Consider the following 21,058-nt stretch of genomic DNA (forward strand, 5'->3'; position numbering starts at 1 on the left):
TTCTGTCAGCCTCCCGCAATATAGGGATAATATAATATTGCTCTGCCCCACCCCCTCCTTACGATCAACTGCAATATAGCAATATCTTCCCTGCTAGTGAAGAAAGCATTTCCAGAGCATTTAAAAAAACAAAGAAAAAGCAAAGCATATTCCCCTTCGTCCTCTCCTACATTACGATTTTGAAAGTGCATGAAGTCTTTGCAGGTATGAGAGTTGTTGGGGGCTACGCTGCTGCCAAATCTGCAATGATAAGGTCCCCCAAATGTCAGCGTAATCAATGAGTATCTATCACTTTTACCACTCTAATGAGAGAAAACTGTGAAGTAAAAAATGACCAGGAAATCCGATTTCAGTTTCTTTCGTCTCTGACAGGTTGCAGCAATGCTTTGTCACCATATGTTTATAAAAGGGTTTTCTGTGGACGCAGCCCAGACTCCGCCCACCTCGCTTTAAATGCACCGTCTTCTAATCCACTTGGGTGTGTGGTGTGGTTAATAAATCTTCAACTGCAGAGCGGTGCTGTACTCGGTTCAGTTGTTTCGGGCACGTCTGCAGCTTTCTTTAGCAATGCAGGCTCTTCTTTTCCCTGCAGCTAAAATAGAATCATGCCTAGCTGCTTTATAATTTTGCTGCTTGAGAGTTTATGTAAATATTGTAATGGTGTCCAAAGTATGAGTTGTATGCTCATGAGGCTGCTTTCTTCTTTCTTGCTGCACTATATGTTTTATGATAGAACAGCAGTATACTGGAATTAGCTAATCTATACGATGGCTGTTTTTTTGTTTAAGCAACTGATATACTGAAAAAAAAATCTTCACAGTTGAAAATATAAGAAATTTACTTGTATACCTGAATGTATTTGGTAAAAACAAGTATTTATTTATTTATTACATTTTTATACCGCCCAATAGCTGAAGCTCTCTGGGCAGTTCAAGAACGTAATAAAACAACCAACAATCTAAAAACACAAATACAAAATACAGTATAAAACGCACAACCAGGATAAAACACGCAGCAAAATTGATATAAGATTAAAATACAGAATTAAAACAGTAAAATTTAAGTGTAAGTTAAAATTAGTTGTTAAAATACTGAGAGAATAAAAAGGTCTTCAGCTGGCGACGAAAGGAGTACAGTGTAGGCGCCAGGCGGACCTCTCTGGGGAGCTCATTCCAGAGCCGGGGTGCCACAGCGGAGAAAGCCCTCCTTCTAGTAGCCACCTGCCTCACTTCCTTTGGCAGGGGCTCACGGAGAAGGGCTCCTGTGGCAGCTTTAAAGACTAGCATTACTGTAACAGAAGGTTTTTGTGGACTACAGCCTACTTAGTCAGATGCTCTCTAGATAAGGTAGATAGGTGAGAAAGTATAAACAGTGGGGCCAAATAGCCATGAAATGCAATGTACTTATTCTATATAGAGTTGAAATCTATAGAAGGTATTTACTGTAACCAACATCAGTTATTGGTAATACAATCTTCCTGGCTTTTGGTATCCTAATTTAACATCAGCTAATTTAACACCAGGGTCTTGGGTTCTCCCACTAGCCCAAAACATTTTGCTACCAAATTCTGCTCCCCCCGCCCGCCCACCCACACTTGAAGAAGTTCCACTACCCTTGAGAAAGTCTTGCTACACCATTCAGACACTCAAATGAACTCATTCGGTGTGAAAAGCCTGTCCAAAAAAAAGATCTAAAAGAGCCTAAGTAAATAAATATAATCTTCATCTAGTACCACAAAAGCATCTGAGTAGGTATCAAGTGAGCCTCCCTAGAGAGAGAGTGTATGGGTGTTCCATTATTGAATACTCCTGTAGAAAAAGCCCTAACCTTGGTAACCATCATTTTAGATGGAAGGAACAGTCAGAGAAAAGTCTCAGAGGATCATCTCAGCCCTTGTTAATAGTATCCCAATAGTATCACAGTTATTGGTTCCTGTAATACCGTAATAATATAGAGTAGATATGGAATCAAAGTTGTCACTTGGTGGTTGTTTTTTGTTGGTTGCTGATAAATAGCTGTTTTACTTTAGTGAGGATAGGCTACTACTGAAGGCTTGTGTGAGAGAAATATAATTGTATTTTTTTATGTCTGAAAGTCTTGGGGAAATTTCTTAATAATTATGGCTTCAGTGATTATTTGGATGCCCAATGTTCTTTGAAATATTTAATATTAACCAGTTGGTTACCCATGAACACAGTTCACAGAGAAAAATCAAATCTAACAAAAGGTTTGATTAACTTTGATCAGGTTATTTTTAACTGGAAGTGTCCCTTAATCTTTTCATGATTTATTTAGTTCTACTAGTAATCATTTTATTTATTTCCATTATTTTACCTATAAGTAATGGGCTGTTGGGTTTAAATTCCACAAGAACTTGAAAACCTTAAATCCAAATAAAATATTGTATGCAGTAGAATAGCATATGTAAAAGTGATCTTTAAATTTTGAAATTCAAGATTTTTTATTTATAGAAAATGTCAGATGAGTTTGTATAAACTAAGAATGGAACTAGAACATAAGGCAATCTGGGGTTAAACCAATGCTGTTGATGTGCTCAGTGCTTGTATCTTAATGACAACATCACTAATCCTTTCTTAAATAGGATAAATGTTCTGTAATTCTTGAAGGTCAGTTAAAGTTTAACTGTTAAGCTATCAGCAGTTCCTTTTCCACTTCACATGTTTTAGGTGTCCGGTTAGAATGATATGAAATTCACATGATTTGATAGGGCCCTTGAAAGGTAAAATAATAATTTCAAAACTGATCGCTTTTAAAAAAGCAACAATAAAACTCCACCCAAATGTAACTTTGCATCTGGCTGTCCATGCCAAGGGATATCTGGCCTTGTATTTCTCTAACACACCTGTGTTCCATGGTAAACTGCTTTTTGAAAAGAAGGTCTTGGGTGGATGTAAAGTAAGTTTTTCCAAAATGGAATTTTTGATATGGTGGAGAAGTTTATTGTTTAAACGAGAAGGAAGTTTTTTTTAAAAATCCCACTGGTCATACCCAAATCCTTGGGTGGGCATAAAGTAGTTCTTTGGATCTAAGCCATGGTTAAAAAGTTAATTGGAAGGCTTTAACAGTTTTAAACTTGAGTGCAACAACCCAGCATTTAAGCAATGATTAAAGTACATTGAATACTGTTGCAAGAATGGTTTCTGACTAGATATGCAAAGTGATTTTATCTCAAGGCTTTTAGAATTTGCTGGCATACAGCCTAAAGTTGTGCATATTTATTTAGAAGAAGCAAGTTCCAAGTCAGTGTAACTTATTCTCAAGTAATTGTAAACAGGATATAAGTTGGTATCTAGGGGGCAGGGGATACATCTGGATTTTTGCAGCAGAAGGGGGCAGCTGTTATTTTGGGACTGATGCTACTTTAAACAAGAGTACTACCACATGCTCTGCCAACTCCAGCTGCAAAATTATAAATGTAATACAAATAACACAATTTCTCTCATTTATTCTCTTTTCACAATAGTGATCCTCAAATGTCATCTCATCATTCCATACATCGGCCCTGTTCAGAAGACACCTTAAACCATGGCTTTAACCAAGGTGGTTAAGCCAGAAAGCCAGGTTGTGTTCAGAAGACACCTTAAACCATGGCTTTAACCACGGTGAATAAAGCAAAAAATCTTATTTACCAAGGTTAAAGCCATGGTATAAGGCGTCTTCTGAATGGGCCCATCCTGGGATATCTCCAGACCAGTCTTCTAGTGTTTCTTATTCACAGAATTGGGGTAGGGTGGAGGTGGATTTCCAGACAGTGTGTTCCCACTTCCGTCTTTTTTTCTTACCACAAAAATCTTTTAATGAGGTCAATAAAGAATAAACGTGCAATGCCTTTTGCTTGGTAGCACTAAGAGCTGTCAGTATGGAAGCACCCCAGAAAATCACAGGTTCTTGTCAGACTCTCTTTTTGTTTTAAAGCATTATTTTTCTTGTACATTAAAAATGTGTATACTTCTGCATACTGAGGGAATCCATATTCTTGGGTTGTCCTGCTTTGCTTTTAAACCAATAAGGCACTCAACCACCCATGTTTGCTATTTAAGGGACATTATGATGTGCAGAGTGGATAATACAAACTCCTTAAACACTTGGTAAGCAGATGCATCCAAGACTAGGGGGTGGACTTTGGGAAGCAGAGGGCGAGGCTTCCAGGTGAGCATCTCCCATCGCCTCTCTTCTGGGGGTAAATTGCCGTCCTGGTTAAAGGCTGCAATGCTGTACTCGCTTACTAGAGAGTAAGACCCGTTGAACTCAGGGGGACTTACTTTGAGTTGACGTGTAAGGGTTGCACTGCACCTAGTGTTTCATCAGAGGTAAAAGGTGGCATCGCCTGCATGCAGCGGCGGGATTCCCAGCGAGCCACTGCCGAAGACATAGGCGGGCGATGCTTCTTTGCCTGGTGCCGCCCTTCTCCCCGCCCAGCACAGTTCAAGCCTGTCAGCTGGCTCTACTGCAATCAAGATGGCGGCGGGGCCCGAGAGGGTGAGCGGAGGCGGTGGCGGTGGCTCCACTCCCTAGTCCCGGCGCAGTGATGAGTCGAGCACCCAGTTTCTCTTGCTTTCCCTGAAGCGCTGGGCGGCGAGCTGGGACCCGTGGGCCATGGCGGGCATTATCAAAAAGCAGATCCTGAAGCATCTTTCCAGGTCAGCCAAGTGGGGCGGCGGAGCGCTTTTCTGGGCGCTTTGGGGTTCTCTGGGATTGGGAAGGTGACTTGTTAAGGGAAGGAGGACGAGTCTGCGCCGTTGTGTAGCGCATCCGTTTCCTTCAGTCATGAGGCAACAGGCAAGTGATGGAAAGCTTCTGAGAAAGCTGCTTGCGGGTCGCTTCGTAGGTTTTGTGAAACGTTGGGCTATCAGGAAATTTATTCCTGCTTTTGTTTCTGCGTGTGTGTGTGTGTGTGTGTGTGTTCGCGCGCGCGTACAGAGGGCACGCGCGCGCCTAAAACGGAAGGGGGTCACTCGCGTTAGCGCAAGAAAGAGGAAAACAATTCTGGGGCGCCCGCCCCCTACCTCACCCCCTTAGTGCTTTTTTGCCGCAAGCTAGAATGCCTGGAGGAAAATGAAACCTTTCCTCTTCCCTCTCTCTTCGTACCCGTAGAAGAGGACAAGGCAAAGCTTGGACCCTGACCCCACTCACCCGGTGCGCCGTATTACCGTATAGCAACGGCATAGCAACTGAACCCTGAGTGGTGTGTGTGTTTGTGTGTGTGTAAGGAAGCGCACAAGCAAGAACCAAAGACGGGAGTGGGTGGATTGTAAATTGTGCTTGACACGTTGTCTGTGGGAGGAGCGAGCGGCAGCTTAGCTGATGTCACCATGCACATTATCTGTTGCAGACAGGTCTGGAGACGCCAGATTTGTGTGGGGATGACAAATCCAGGAGAGAAAAAAAGCTTGGCAAGTTGCATAGCATGCCAGGCAAGCGAGCTGTCTGCCCAGGACTCTGAGCTGGCATGACGCCCCCTCCGTCGCTCCCCCCCTCCCCATATCCAAATAGGAACGGGAGAGGGGGCTATGCTGTGGCTACTGGCCAAATGAATAACAGCCTTTTAAAATCTTTGAGCTTGACTATGAAATTTAAATGAATGGTGGTTTTACTGAGGGATGTGCCTTCGGTAAGCATCTCAAAGATTGGCGTGAGAGTAGCCAATGATCACTTTTTTGACGAACATGCCTGAATGAGGCACTTTGGCTTCTGCTTCCTAGATATATTGGGACAGGAATTTGAACTGTAAGTCGGCAATAACATTTGAAAACATCTTCTGGGATCTAAATATTTCACATTCAAGGGCAATGGTTCTGTGCTAATCTATTCTACTGTCATATTAAAATATGTAATGTTTCTGAGTGCACAGCTACATATTTCAGCTTCTTTAAAAACTGCTGTGACATTATCAGAGTGTTAACACATATAATTACTTTAAAAAAACAGAAGCATTGACAGAAGAGCTACTGGCAATGCAATCTCTACTCAGAAGTAAGTTCCATTGAGCTCAATCGTGTACTTAAAATATTTCATAACTTCTAATGCAATACTTGTTTCAAAGCATCTTTTGGAACATCTGGTTTGGAACATCTTGTAAGTAGTAACATTGTTTAATAGGTAGTGTTAAAACACCTATTTGTGGAATATGCTATGTTCTTATCTGCTATTTTGGGTGAGTTGGTATAACCTAGGCATGGTCTGAGGGCCCATGATGCAGCAGTCTTGCAGGCCTGCCTGGATGAGACAGTGCTTGGGACCTCCATGAGTTCTATGATGGAAGCAGGGTGGAAAATAAATTAAAGTTAAGTAAATAATTCTAAATATGTAAACAAACCTTTTATAGAGTTCTCAGGCCTTAGCTATACACCTGTTAGCACGTGACAGAGGAGGGAAGATCTCTCGATGTGTTTATCGTGAGATCCCTCCTCTGTTTACATGCAATGCTTGACGACCTCAGAAGGAGAGGTGTTGCGCCTGGCATTTTTTTATTGAAGGGCCAGCAGCGCATGAATGCTCATGTGCAAAAGGTAAGTAATCTTTTAATTTGAATTATTTCCCCCGCTCCCCCCCCCCCCAATGGGCGCAGCTCCTTGCAAGGAATCGCGAGGAGCTGGGTCAACCCACGGCGCCCAGCCACACGTTCCGCGGTCTCGGGCTCAGCCTGAGACCACAGAAAAACCAGAGCTAAAGGGGAGGGTGAGATCCCGGGGCAAGGGAGGGATCATCCATCCCTGATCCCGAGATCCCCTGTGCGTCATGTAGACGCACAGGGATGATCCCGGGGATCACCCCGGGATTTCGCCCTAACTAGCTATGGCCTCCGTTTGCATTAAGTTGAAGGTGTTCTCTAGTGGCATATTGAGTCAGAGAAATAAGTAATCTTCAGGTATTCAACCTAGAAAATTACAAAAAGAAGAATGTTAACTAATCTGTAGCAGGATCCTGTCACACTTGCATATATGCCCCTTCTTAGTTAGGCTAAGCCATATCTAAAGTAAATGAGTAAGTATTTGCAGTCCTTAATTGGCCTTGTTGACTCTAGTATTTCCATATGTTAAAATGTACTGTGATAGGTGCTGCATTGTTCTCTAAAATTTACTTGACTTCTAGCATTAGGAAACCCTTTCCACCCCAGAAATTCTAATGAAAATTGAAGCATTGCAAATGGGTGTCTGCTTAAATATATGAGAAACTTTTTTAAAAAGTCTTTACAAAAGGGTCTGCAATGCTACAGATGATGGTCCCAAGTCTAGGTCAGGACAAGCATGCTGTTAAATGATTGATTATAACCTACTTATTGCAGAATTCATGGACGAGTACATATGCAAGCTTTTTATTATTGTGAGACTGTCCAAAATGAAGAGTAATAAAATTAATGAGGAAATGAAAGGGACTGGTGTAAAGTTACAACTAATTTTGACTGAAAAATTATAGTAAAGATTTTACTCTGTGCTTGTGAATCTGAGAAGATTTTGCTTTTCTTCTCAATGGCATTTGGCCTTCAATGATTGAGTAGAATTCTTGTTCGCTTTTAGTTATATCAGATATCGTCGGAAGATGTGGTCACATCTGATTCAGTAAGTGCTTTGTACAAAGTGCCTGCCAAGATTAATTTCTTTCCTCTCGTATAGCATGAAGGAAACAAGAGCAAATAATACATGTTTATGACTGACCAAGAACTTATTAATTGGCCCATATTTTACAGCACGCTATGCAGCCTTTTTTCAAACAACATTACTGATTTTTTTGCATTATTGTTGTTTGATAATGCTTAAGTATTCAACTTTACTATGGAATCTAGAGCTAAGTAGCTGTCTCAAGTTTTATTCTATTCCCACCCAGCCCTCCAATGAGTGGAAATACAAAATTTTCACTGTAAAAATAAATAGTTATTTAAAGTTGGTAAAATTTCGGCTAAAGAAAGCTATAAATTAATCATATCAGCTATTTCCATTTAAATTCAATCCCTTTTTTGTCTTCTATTCCACATATCCTGCAGTGGAGATCGATTTGCTGTTACCATCTTAGCTATAAATATGACACCCAAGGCTTTTCAGAAATCATGGCAATTGACCATTTACTTTCATCAGGGTTAGGGTGGTTCTTTCTACATTTCTTGTTCTTGAGTAATTGCCCCGTCCAGCATTTTATTAATGAAAACGTTAACAAGGAATAGGTTTGCACACAGAAAATACTTTAAAACCAAAGGTAAAAGCACAATAATGAATAGACTTCACTGGGCAACACAATCATTCAGGGAAGACTTGAGAAAAGGGATGGGTCTTTAACAGGTGCCTAAAGCATGCCACAGTTGGTCCCTCCCAAATACCAGTGGGGAGGGCATTGCATAAGCTGGGTGCCACCATAGAGAAGGCCCACTTCTGGGTCATCGCCAGATGGCAATCTGCAGTTTTTGGTTCAATCAGCAAGGCCTCCTCTGATGATCTTTGCCTCACACAATATAAATCTGTGTGAGTGCTATCAGCCAGATAACCTGGTCCCAAGTTATTCATCGCTTGATATGGCTGCAGAAAAACTATGAACTTGGCTTCGGTAGCCAGTGCAGTTGTTTCAACAGTGGTGTAATATGTGCTTGGTCAGCTCAGAAGCCCGGCTGCTGCATTCTGCACCAGCTGTAGATTTTGGACCAAGCCAAAGGGTAGCCCACGTAAAATGTGTTACAGTAGTCTACATGCAAGATTGCCACTGCATGGACTACAGTGGTTATGCTATTCCTCACCTGGAAAGAGCATTGTTGACATACCAACTAAAGTTGGTAATTGGTACTCCTTACCATAGAAATCACTTTGTCTCCTAATTACAATGATGAATCCAAACTCTGTACCTTTTCTTTCTGAGGGAGTCCAAGCTCGCCTGGAACAGGCGAACTCCCCAATTCCTGTACCTGGGAACTGTCCTCTGAGTTCAGATGCCACGATAACCCATGAGCCATTTTTAACCCATGATGGCTTATTTGGCCAAAATAACCCACTCTAATAACCCATGGTCTGCAGAGTGGGTTATTTAACCTACCATGGATTATTGTGTCACGTGGTGGTCCCAGTGGGTTATTTTGGCTGGCTACAGAGCTGTGTGGCAAGAGCAGTCAAAACAACTGCTGCTTTACTGTTCACTGGCTTACTGATTAGGAACATGTTAAAGGAACCAAGCCAGTAGCGTAAAGGAGGCAGGCTATGGGGTTTGGTACCAATCCTGTAACCCTCCAAGGTTTTATAGCATCTTCCCCTTTTGGGGGCAATTGGGATTTTTGCTCTGCTGAAGTAAATGCACAGGGGTTTGATGGTGGATCATGTGCCTCCCAACCAGTAGATGCTGTGTGTGGAGTTTGGTCTCGATGCTGCAACCCCCAAGGTTTTCTAGGCATCTCCTCTTTTGGTGGCACTTGGGATTTTCACTCCTTGGTGGGTTATTGCGCAGGGGAGTGATGGTGGACCAGGTGCATCCTGACTGGAGGAGGCTGTGTGTGAAATTTTGTCCTGATCCCACAAATATCTAGCGCTTCAGTGGTGAAACACCGCCACTGCCCAGGCGAGAGGATGGCAGCAGGGCAGTGGGGTGTGTCAAATTACACACGGTAGCTTAGTAAGCTACTCACAGTAGCTTAATTGTCTGATTGTGTGGGTGTAATTGTAGATTATTTTCAAAATAAGCTACGAGTAGCTTATTAACACATTGTGGTGTGACATCTGAACATAGCCTCTGTCTTGTCAGGATTCAGTCTCAATTTGTTGGCACTCATTCAGCCCATTACTACATCCAGGCACTAAGGTGCAATCCCTTATTCTTGTTGGCGGGGAAATTGTAGGACTTCTTTCTGTCTAAAAATGCATTGGATTGTGTCCTTAATCTAAGTTCAAGCAACATATTTAAAATTACACAGTCTTGCTTTATGTAGCTTCAGCCATCCCTTTAAAGCACTGAAACTATGAATACCAGAAACAGGACAAGGTCATCATACATACTCCACGTACAAGATAAAGGTCATGATATTTTCTACTAATATTTTTTTCTACTAATAAAAAGGCTGCCTTGGGAATGCTGGTTGTTATAGGACTTTTTTCTGTCTAAACATGCATAGAATTGTGCCTTAAAATTAGAAATACATACATGCCATATTGCTGGCATGAATAATAGTCGTGAAGTATTACTCATACATTTTGACATAAGTCTTATATTTTCCATTAAATGTTCTGGGCAGATTATTCTGGAAATTCTGGCATAGTTGAGTTTTAAATATGTGTTTAAGCACTTTACAAATCAGTCTAATTTGCATTAAGTATTTTGAAACATAAGTCTATGAGATTATTAATGTACTCCTTGTATAGCCTTTTAGTGTGCCTGCTGATGCTAAAAAGATTAGTTCATGTGCCTTGTTTAGATAAAAAACGGTACCACTTCTATAAAATTGTGGCTATGTGATACAATTTATATTCATGTTGACAGGGTTACTGCATAACTGTACTTAAGGCAGGTATTTCAGCTTCCTTCTGTCTCCGTTTGGTACTCTACATTCCTTCAAATACTTTTTGTGTGTTTTCCTTGTCTGCTTTTTTGTAAGAATTGTATTCAGGGTAATGTTGTTTCTTTGATTCAGTTGCACAGACATATCATTATTGAAATATAGACTAGAAATGTTTTGAGTATGCCTTGAAGCTACTGATTTTGAGTGTGTTTAGCGTTCCAAAGGAAATACTGTTACACAAAAGCAGTATAGTATGCTTTAAGTAAATATATGTGTGTGGATTTTCGGTGGGTCATGGAATATTCCATCTCTTTAAAATAGGAACATAGGAAGTTGCCTTACACAGAGTCAGACCATTGGTCCATCTAGCTCAGTATTGCCAACACAGGCTGGCAGCAGCTCAGGCGAGATTCCTTTCCTTACCCTACCTGGAGATGCTGGGGGTTGACTCTGCATGCAAAGCATGTGCTCTACAACAATGAGCTATGGCCCCTCCCCAAATACTGGCTTATAGTCTTAACTAATTATGTTCTGTATAACTTAGATTTTTATTGCCATGTTTTTCCCAACTCAAGTAATTTGCTTGATTTTTTTTATTTTAAATTGTATTGTATATTTTAAACCTTCTGTTTAAAATATATAATACAATATATATGATGTGTGGGCAGCACATCTTTGGTAGAGGATGAAAGAGATCATGACTCCTTGCAAAATATAGCAAGAAAAAGCAGATATTCTCTGCTATTCTCCGATAGTCTTATATGCAGTCATTATATAAGAAGAACTTGAATTTTTAAAACAATAATAATGATCTGTATTCTTACAAACAAAGGTAGTTGTAGATGCTGCCACCAATACTCCAGGAAATAAAGCCAGACTGCTCACTTGAGGGAATGGTATTAAAGGCAAAACTGAAGTACTTTGGCCACATAATGAGAAGACAGGACACCCTGGAGAAGAGGCTGATGCTGGGAAAGTGGAAGGCAAAAGGAAGAGGGGCCGACCAAGGGCAAGATGGATGGATGATATTCTGGAGGTGACAGACTTGACCTTGGGGAGCTGGGGGTGGCGACGGCCGACAGAAAGCTCTGGCGTGGGCGGGTTCATGAAGTCACGAAGAGTCGGAAGCGACTGAACGAATAAACAACAAAGTGCTTTTTAGTGACTGAGGATTGATGATGGCGTTAGTGCTTGCCTCCACCTTTCCATTGCTGCAGTGGCAAAAGACATACCTTGGCAAAAGAAACTGGGCTTGAGCTCTAAATTTTGCAGGGGCAGCAGGGGGCTATTAGTCTTTCTTCATTGTGTTATCTTGAGCAACCTAACCAATTAAATAGCAGCTTCAGGGATGGGGGAATGGTGCAACTTTCATTGGAAAACTACCCCAGTGGGTACTGTTTCCTAGCTTTTAAAGAGACTGGCAATCCAGTCATCAGTGCCTGTTTCATCTAATTTGGCCTTCGGTGTTTTCTTAAGCTGAAGCTGTCTCCTTGGACTCAGCTGTCTCCTTCTTTAATTCCTCCTTATCTTCAACTCTTGATAATCTTGCTCCATCTACAACTCGGATAGTTCGCCCTTCTCAACCCCAACCGTGGCTCACCTCTTCCCTCCGCTACCTTCGCTCTTGTTCCCGGGCAGCTGAACGCCTTTGGCGTAAGACCAGGGACCGGGCAGACTTTGTCCATTACAAATTTGTACTCTCCTCTTTCTCTTCTGCCATCTCACTGGCCAAACAGCAGTACTACTCAACGCTGATCCAGTCAAATGCTAGGCATCCTCAGCGGCTCTTTGCGTCCTTCAATTCTCTTCTGAACCCTAATCCGCCATCTCTCCCCACCTCTCTGTCTGCTAATAACTTTGCCTCTTTTTTCAATGCTAAAATCCAAACTATCCGCTCTGATCTGGCCAGCTCTGCTCCTCTTCCAGTTCCTGTTCCTCATCTGTCAGCTCCTCCTGCAAATTTCTCTGCGTTTCCTTCGGTCTTTGCGGATGAACTGTCTGCAATACTGCGCTCTTCGAAGCCTTCCACTTGTTCTCGTGATCCGATTCCTTCTCGCGTCTTTATTAATCTTATTCCTGCTATCCTCCCTTCCTTGCTACATATTATTAATCTTTCTCTGTCCTCTGGTTCATTTCCTTCTGCTTTTAAACATGCTACAGTCTCTCCCATTCTCAAGAAACCTACTCTTGATAGGCTATCTCTGTCTAACTACCGACCTGTCTCTTTGTTGCCGTTTGTTTCAAAGATCCTGGAGCGTGCGGTCTACTCTCGCTGTCTTGACTTTCTTTCTAGTAACTCTGCTTTGGATCCATTTCAATCTGGATTCCGTCCTCTGCATTCCACCGAAACAGCCCTTACTAAGATCACCAATGATCTCCTTACTGCCAAGTCTAAAGGCCATTATTCCGTTCTTATTCTCCTTGATCTAACTGCAGCCTTTGACACGGTTGATCATGATCTTCTCTTAGATTCCCTTCATGACCTTGGATTTTGTGGCTCTGTCTATAACTGGTTTGCCTCCTATCTAGCGGGCCGCTCTTTCAGCGTGTTGACTAATGGCAGCTCGTCTTCCTCCTTTCCCCTTTCAGTAGGGGTTCCGCAAGGCTCGGTGCTTGGCCCATTGTTGTTTTCCTTATACATGTTGCCCTTGGGCAAGCTTATTCAATCTCATGGCCTCCAATATCATTTGTACGCCGATGATACACAACTATATCTGTCAAATCCGGAACTTTCTCCTGATGTTCACGATCGGCATGTCTTTCAGATATCTCAGCTTGGCTGCTTCATCGTCGCTTGAAACTTAACATGGCAAAGACTGAATTGCTTGTTTTTCCTCCTAAACCTTCTCCTCATCTCTCATTCTCTCTTACTGTCAATGATGTTACACTTACTCCGGTCAAGGAAGCTCGTAGCCTTGGCTTTATCTTCGACTCCTCGCTCTCCTTTATTCCTCATATTGAGGCAGTAGCTAAATCTTGTCGATTTTTCCTGTATAATATTGCCAGGATTCGATCATTTTTGTCTGTCTCTTCTGCCAAGACGCTTGTTCATGCACTGGTTATTTCACGGTTGGACTACTGCAACCTTCTTCTCTCTGGCCTTCCTTCTTCTCACATCAGTCCGTTGGTTTCTGTTCACCACTCTGCCGCAAAGATCATCTTCTTGGCTCGCCGCTCCGACCATGTTACTCCGCTTCTGAAATCTCTTCATTGGCTTCCAATTCACTTCAGAATCCACTATAAACTTCTCCTGTTAACCTTCAAAGCTTTTCACGGTCTAGCTCCTTCCTATCTCTCCTCTCTCATCTCACACTATTGCCCCGCTTGTGCTCTTCGCTCCTCTGATGCCATGTTTCTCGCCTGCCCAAGGGCCTCTACTTCCCTTGCTCGGCTTCGTCCATTTTCGTCTGCTGCCCCTTATGCCTGGAACGCTCTTCCAGAACATTTGAGAACTACAAGTTCAACCGCAGCTTTTAAAGCTCAACTAAAAACTTTTCTTTTTCCTAAAGCTTTTAACACTTGATGTTGTGCAGACTTCTACTGTTACTTTCTACTGTTAGTTTTACCCTACCCTGTGCCTGCTTACCCTACCCTGTACCTGTTTGCATTCTCTTCCCCTCCTTATTGTTTTACTATGATTTTATTAGATTGTAAGCCTATGCGGCAGGGTCTTGCTATTTACTGTTTTACTCTGTACAGCACCATGTACATTGATGGTGCTATATAAATAAATAATAATAATAATAATGAATTTCTTTTTAATAGTTACCATTCCATGATAAAAAATGACTTTCAAACCAAGGTGATGGAATCATCAGCAAAATAACTTCCTAACCATACAGTCAGTACTTATGGCTCAATATTCCTTTAAAGTAGGGTGACTATTGACATAATCTTTTTCTTTCCAGAAAGAAAGGTACTGGCAGCATCTGAGGATGACAAAGCAGACAAGCCATGGGAGGATTACTATAGAACACTTATCATATTAATTGAAGATTGCTGGGGAAAGTTTTTTTTTTCTCATAAAACTTTAACAGCCTGCGGGGAAACTGGATCATTTACTTTTGGCTGCGGAGAAGGGGAAAGTTGTGAGTTTTGAGAAGTCAGGGAAATACAGGCCTGGGGACTATAAGCAACTAGTATTTTTTATTATCCACATATAAATGGTGAATGTATATGGAAGTGTGAAATGCCATCACTAAAATATGTACAGCCAGGGATCAGAATGTGAGTAAAAATTTGGTTTCAATAGCAGAATTTTGATTTTGGCTTAGAGCTGGCAGGGTAATCAAATGTTGTCAGTTGGCTGCCTAGTATTTGACTACAGTCAAATATTCCAAGAATTTCATTGTGTTTACCTTGTTTATTTCATGATGGTGTCATTTGTTAGCAAAGCAGGAATGAGGGCAGTCTGCTCCCTAGCTTTGCAGGAGTTGGGGAGCAAAACTAGTAGCATAGCAAAAGTCCTATTGGCTACCTGCTATAATTGTTTGCAGGCATTTTTAACAGGAGTGTAAACTGTCACCAATGGCCTTTGCCTAATAGATTGTCAGACATAGAATGTTAGACAAAAATATTGAAAACAACTGAACCACAGCCTTGAGGAGCCCAAGGTGTCCATGGGCTAGATGGTGTGGCGTAGTGCACCAAATTCAGACCATGGGCCCAATGTTCCCCATCCCTGGGCAATGCTCACTGGTTTAAATGAATAGTACATGTGTTTATAGATATGCTGGTGTAGTTTGAATTAAAAAAAAACCATTTTCCTGTCTTTCCATGGTTTGCAGCACTCTTTCATATGTCATGAGGGTATAGCAAGGTTTTATATAGTGTCACCATCTTACTATTCTAGCAGTGCTGTGTAGGTATTGGGTTATGTATTCAAACCATTTAAGCATGGGGTTCACTGACACTTATCCATGGTTAACTGTGGGGTGTTTGAGGAGTAATGAGAACAAATTCACAGTCTGGGATTAATGCAGTTAATTAACCAATTAACCAACTAATCCATTCTATCCTCTCTTAAAACTCTCAATTGACAAACTTCCCACCAACACTCCAACTGCCTTTCCAGGCCCTTCAACTCTGCTCCCACTTACCTTAACAGTCCATTCTCCAAGCAGTCTCCTTGCTCCACTCCTCCAAACATAAACTCCACACATGGGTCATTCTGGTCATTTACTGTTTTCTGTATAATGGTTTCTTATAATGGTTTTCATTGACCTAAACTAAGCTGGAAGGAAAAAATAGACCTCTTCTCACAAACAACATCCTCAGGCTAATAATTCAAAGACATTCTCTTTATTTTATAAACTGTTTTGTGGAGAAGTAACTCCAGTATTAATGTATATTCTATTTTAGGTTCACCAAAAACCTGTCACCTGACAAAATCAACCTGAGCACGCTAAAAGGTGAAGGTCAGCTAACCAATTTAGAGCTTGATGAAGAAGTGCTTCAGAATATGCTAGATCTTCCCACTTGGCTTGCCATCAACAAGGTCTTTTGCAATAAAGCATCTATTAGGGTGAGTAAGTGATTAAAGGCCAATGTTCTCTCCATGTTCCTTTAAACTATCCAAAAGCAAATTAACATTTTTAATCTCAGTGGACTGCAATAAAGAAAGCTGAAACACACATATCCTGTAGTTTACAAATAGGTAACTTTCTGTGCATATTGCAGTGAAAATGAGCTGTTTTAGTCCCCCCCCCCTTTTTCAGACTTCAAATTATGAGGCAAATCTAGTCATTTTTCAGAAGGAAGGAATTTGCTTTCTTCTGACTCTAGCCCATTGACTGTAGTATCTTTGTTTCCCCTCCTCTTTTGTAGCTTCTAATTTTTTTTCTGGCTGCCTTTTCGTCTATTTCGCTTTTCTAGAATTATGATTGCACTAGATTGAATAGGACACAACCTGGCCACCATCCATTTGTAAGAAGATGAAAGGTGTGTCGGGCAGGGATGGACAGAAAGTATGTCTGGATCTCCTGATAGATCTGAGTGGCTTGTAGTAGATCAGCAAGGATTTCTGACTTCCAATTGTTCAAGAATAGAAGCAATAAATTGACTCGACCCTACCATAAATTCCAATTTCAGTAAGAAAAACAAATTCTTAGAATCATAATTCTTTAATTTGCACCAGGCCCTGTTAGCGCATCTCAATATTCTAGTGAAAAAAGACTGCACAGACCTGCAGTCTGTCCTTTCCTGGTGTAGGATATGAAAAGTAGTAGATAATTTACTGCATGTTTTCTTTAATTATTTTGTATTTGTTTTATCTTGCAGATACCATGGACAAAATTGAAAACACATCCAATCGTTCTTGTGAGTTTGGAATTTAGCTCCCCAAATTATTTGAATGAAGTATATAGCTTGTAATTTGTTTTGTAGCCATACAGAAATGATATGCAGTGGAGAGAGGAATATTTTGCCATTGTAGTTATAATATAAAAAGGAGTGCTGGTCAAAATCACAACCAAGAATCCAGACAAAGTGATGCTAATTCTGTGAAGGAATCTGGACATTTTATTGAACTGCATGCTGCTTGTATGCAGAGTGTTATTACAAAGGGCAGAATCCAACAAGGTGCTTATGCCCCCACCGATTCTCTCTTCCACCCTGCTGCTGGCACAATGGCAATTTAGCTCTTCCAGGGCAACCTGAAACAAGCAGAAATGCTAGTTTGTGGAAGAAGGGAAGTCAGTGGAGCTTGCATAAGAAGCCTCTACTAACCTACCTCTTTTCAGAAATGAGTGTGTCCACTCATTTTGGGGCTTCCCCTACGAAGCGCTAAATTTCCCTTGCGTAAGTGGTGGGTCCTGCTTCCATAATGCAATCGGCAGGATACCATTTGCAGAAAGCGTCTGCAGGAGTGTAAGGATTCTGTACTTTGGTTCTTAAAAGGAAATATTCAATGTTTCCTCTCCCCTAAACTCTCCTTGCTTAGTTGGTTTTTAAATATTTTTAAGTATTTGAAGAATTTATGGAGACTATTATGTAGCTTTTTCCTAGTAGTACTTGCGGAAGCTCAAGAATGTTTTGTTCTTTGACATAGCCCTATGCCAAAAGGCAACTTCTAGGGGAACCCTTGAGTTATTCCAGTTTTTCCTGGAGATAACTAGCATATATGAGGCAGTGTGGTGTAGTGGCTAGAGTGTTGGACTTGGAGTTGGGAGATCCGAGTTCTAGTCCCCACTCAGCCACAGAAGCTCACTGGGTGACTTTGGGCCAGTCACAGACTCTCAGCCCAACCTACCTCACAGGGTTGTTGTTGTGAGGATAAAATGGGGAGGAGGAGGATTATGTATGCCACCTTGGGTTCCTTGGAGGAAAAAAGGCGGGATATAAAAGTAATAAATAAATAATAAATAAGTAATATTGTGCTCAGTAACCTACCTATGGAAAAATTTAAATAGATTAAAGCCAGAAACTAGCCAACATAATAAAAGGAATGGGATTTAGTGTGAGGATGGATAATAACATAGTTGTGCCTCATGAAATACAACTCAAATTATAGAGGGACAAACTTCATCTCGGTGACAGATGTTTCACTGATTTTTCACAACTTTTTTACTTTCCAAATTTATCAGAAGGTATTAGGGAATTTTTAAGTAGGTCACCTTCTCTTTACTGATTCTCTTTATTCTATTTTTTCTCAAGTCTGATAGTCTTAAAATAACCTTAATGTTTCAGATCTTCAGGTAGCCACATATCAATTATCCTGTGGGTCACAGTGTTGGGCCTAAAGGTGTCCTTCTTAAATAATCATCTGTCCATTTGTTATGCACTAACACCCATGTAGCTCTTTCTCAAGTGTTAGAGGTTATTTATTTATTACATTTTTATACCGCCCAATAGCTGAAGCTCTCTGGGCGTTTCACAAAATGTAAAGGGTAGTCTGATAGAATGTTCTGGCACTACAAAGGCCGGATTAGGGAAGACTTTAATATGCTATCCTGTATGTTATGACTCAGAATGACAATGACTGCTTGTCAGCTGATGCTAAAAGTGATGACGATTAAGTTCATGAAGAAGGTCACCTTTCTCATGTATGAGTTTTCAGAAGCCAATTTATATATGTGGTATTGCTCTCTAAACTAAATTGTTCCAAGTGATAAGATCATACGGCTATTTTAAGGTAATGCATTTTGTTTTGTTTGCATGCTTACACTGGCTTAATTTTTAACCTTGATTGCGCTACTGGCATTCATGGAAAGTAGTTTGGTAACATGTAATTGGGGTGTGGAACAGAATCTTGCTTTTCCTTAATTTCACCCGTGACTGCTGTTACCTTGTATAGATTTATTAGAACTTTAGGAAATTAAACTTGTAGAGGCATTTTTTAATACAAGAACATTTAGAAGATACCAGCATGATGGCTGTCTAAACCATATGTTGAATTTTTTCTGCTACTTTCCACATGTAGTTCTCTTTGCTCACAAGCTTATTAGCCATTATACTTTCCTTGGCAAGTAATATTATTTAAAAGATGATACAAATGTAGATCACAGACTAGATTTTGACTGAATAAGTTTGTGTCTAGATTTGTTTCTAGGTGTCGAAACTTGTAGGGTTAGATAAAACCAGATAAGGAAGTTTAATAGGATTAATTTATAACATAAGACTGAAATAATACATTTGACATGCTCCTAAAGTGTTTGAAGCAAAACTCACTGCCAAATTATTCCACAAACCTTTTGACCTCAAGGACTCTTCCTATAAGATTTCATTCTGTAAGATGGCATGAATTTAATCAGTCATTAAATGCAGAATGTTTCAATTGTTCCAATTTTTTCTTGCATATCTAAGTCACTGGATAAAGTAATAATGGAAATGAGTACATGTGAAGAGCCACGTGCCCCTAATGGACCATCGCCTATAGCAACTGCATCAGGGCAAAGGTCAGTTACTATTTAATTATTCAGTGGAATTAAGATCAGATATATGCAACTATATAACTGGGGAAACAATTTCAGCTTGCTTTAAACATTATAATAAAGCCTGTTCAATTAAAATTCAGCTAAACTGATGATCTAGTTGAGAAGGGCTGCATCAAAGTTAGATTTAGCCCATAGAGAACAGCAGCCATTTCCATGGCACCATTCCTAGTCACTGTAAACACTGGAAAATGGCTGCTAGTAACTTTGGCTGTGTCCATGTGTTGCCTGGTTTACCCTGATATTTCTCTGTGTGATCCAAGGATCATGTGTAGAAAATAAGTAACCACCTCTTGTGTGAAGCAGCCCCTAGTGATTGTGATGAAAAGCCAATTCCCGCTCTTGCTCTTCTGAGACTCAGGAGAGTATCAGACACAGGGCAGTATCCAATACTCCCTAGTGTCAGTGGATACCTACTGGTTGTACAACAGTGATTTAGTGCTTCTCATTGGAACAGAAATGAATGGAAACACTCATTTCTGGAACGGACAGATCAGTAGAGCTCGCATAATGGAGCACCGCTAACCTTTCTCTGTCCGGAGACTACACGTGCTTATTTTGGGGCTTGCTTTATGAAGCACTAAATCCCCAGTGGTGGGTCCCACTTGTGTAAGGCACCATTGGATACTGTCCACAGTTTGTAAAAATGAATGTAGGAAGGAGTAACAGACTTGCAGTGCCCACTCGGTTTTGTGCACATGCAAAAAAGGGCTTGTTGAATCACAGTCTGTATATTGGAGTTGTGATAGTGGTTATTAAAAGGCATATCAACATATCCCTCTTTGAGAGATGATCAATCAGTACATCTGGTTCTTTGAAGTGTTACAATATGAAGAATTTTAGTTAATGGTATTTTATTCCTGAATGCCTTTGATGCATTGCTCTCTTCTGAATGCACTGTTCTTCTTTGCTATGTTGTGTCTAACCTACTTTTTAAAGCACACACTGTCCTTATTTCAAATGGTTGTTAAAGGTTTTATTCACATGTACTAAAGTTCTAATTGAAATCCCTGCATTTTATTTCACCAGTGGATATGGTTTTGCTGAGAAAGTTGTAGAAGGAATATCTGTTTCTGTAAACTCCATTATAATCCGAATTGGAGCAAAAGCTTTCAATGCTTCATTTGAACTTTCTCAGTTGAGAATATATAGTGTAAATGCCAACTGGGAACATGGTGATCTTAGATTTACTCGATTACAAGAATCTCAGCGTGGAGAGGTAAGCTATTTTATTCTCTTTCTGCATCTGTAATTAGGGTTTATTTTCATGGATCAGTTCGAAACAAAGAAAGTGTTGCAAAATCTACCTTGCTAGGTTAGCATTGTCTGACTAATAACATTTGCTTGGCTATTAATCTTATCATTAAGATTGAAATTGTTCTAATGGTGGCTTGCCATATTGACACACACACATTGTTTACACATGCGGCAAGGCCCTGAATGGCACAGTTGCTGCTGACTCAGTGGCTGCTTCGTTGCCATATGAAGTCTCCATGAAGACTTCTTATGTAGTTACAGCATCATTAGCATGGCACCCAAGTTATTCCTGGTTCTTGGGAGCTGCATCATTTTATGGCATGCTAAGCATGTTAGACCTATGTGGATGGAAACATTTTTATGGACATTGGCCAGTATATTGGAA

The 21,058-nt window shown here is 40.7% G+C and overlaps 1 protein-coding gene across 3 annotated transcripts in view; it reads left to right on the forward strand.

Annotated features, from left to right (window-relative positions):
- Window positions 1–4,410: 4,410 nt before the first annotated feature.
- The window catches only part of BLTP3B (bridge-like lipid transfer protein family member 3B), a 43,779-nt gene continuing 27,131 nt past the window's right edge, over window positions 4,411–21,058 (forward strand). For all 3 annotated transcript variants that reach the window (XM_063133701.1, XM_063133702.1, XM_063133704.1), the window contains exons 1-5: window positions 4,411–4,661; window positions 15,848–16,010; window positions 16,766–16,804; window positions 19,289–19,380; window positions 20,446–20,635. In XM_063133701.1, the coding sequence (XP_062989771.1) occupies window positions 4,618–4,661; window positions 15,848–16,010; window positions 16,766–16,804; window positions 19,289–19,380; window positions 20,446–20,635 (528 nt within the window). In that variant the 5' untranslated portion in view covers window positions 4,411–4,617. The remainder of the gene's footprint in view (window positions 4,662–15,847; window positions 16,011–16,765; window positions 16,805–19,288; window positions 19,381–20,445; window positions 20,636–21,058) is intronic.

Source organism: Elgaria multicarinata, chromosome 9, assembly GCF_023053635.1.
Source record: "Elgaria multicarinata webbii isolate HBS135686 ecotype San Diego chromosome 9, rElgMul1.1.pri, whole genome shotgun sequence".
In the NCBI taxonomy this organism is placed as follows: Eukaryota; Metazoa; Chordata; class Lepidosauria; order Squamata; family Anguidae; genus Elgaria; species Elgaria multicarinata.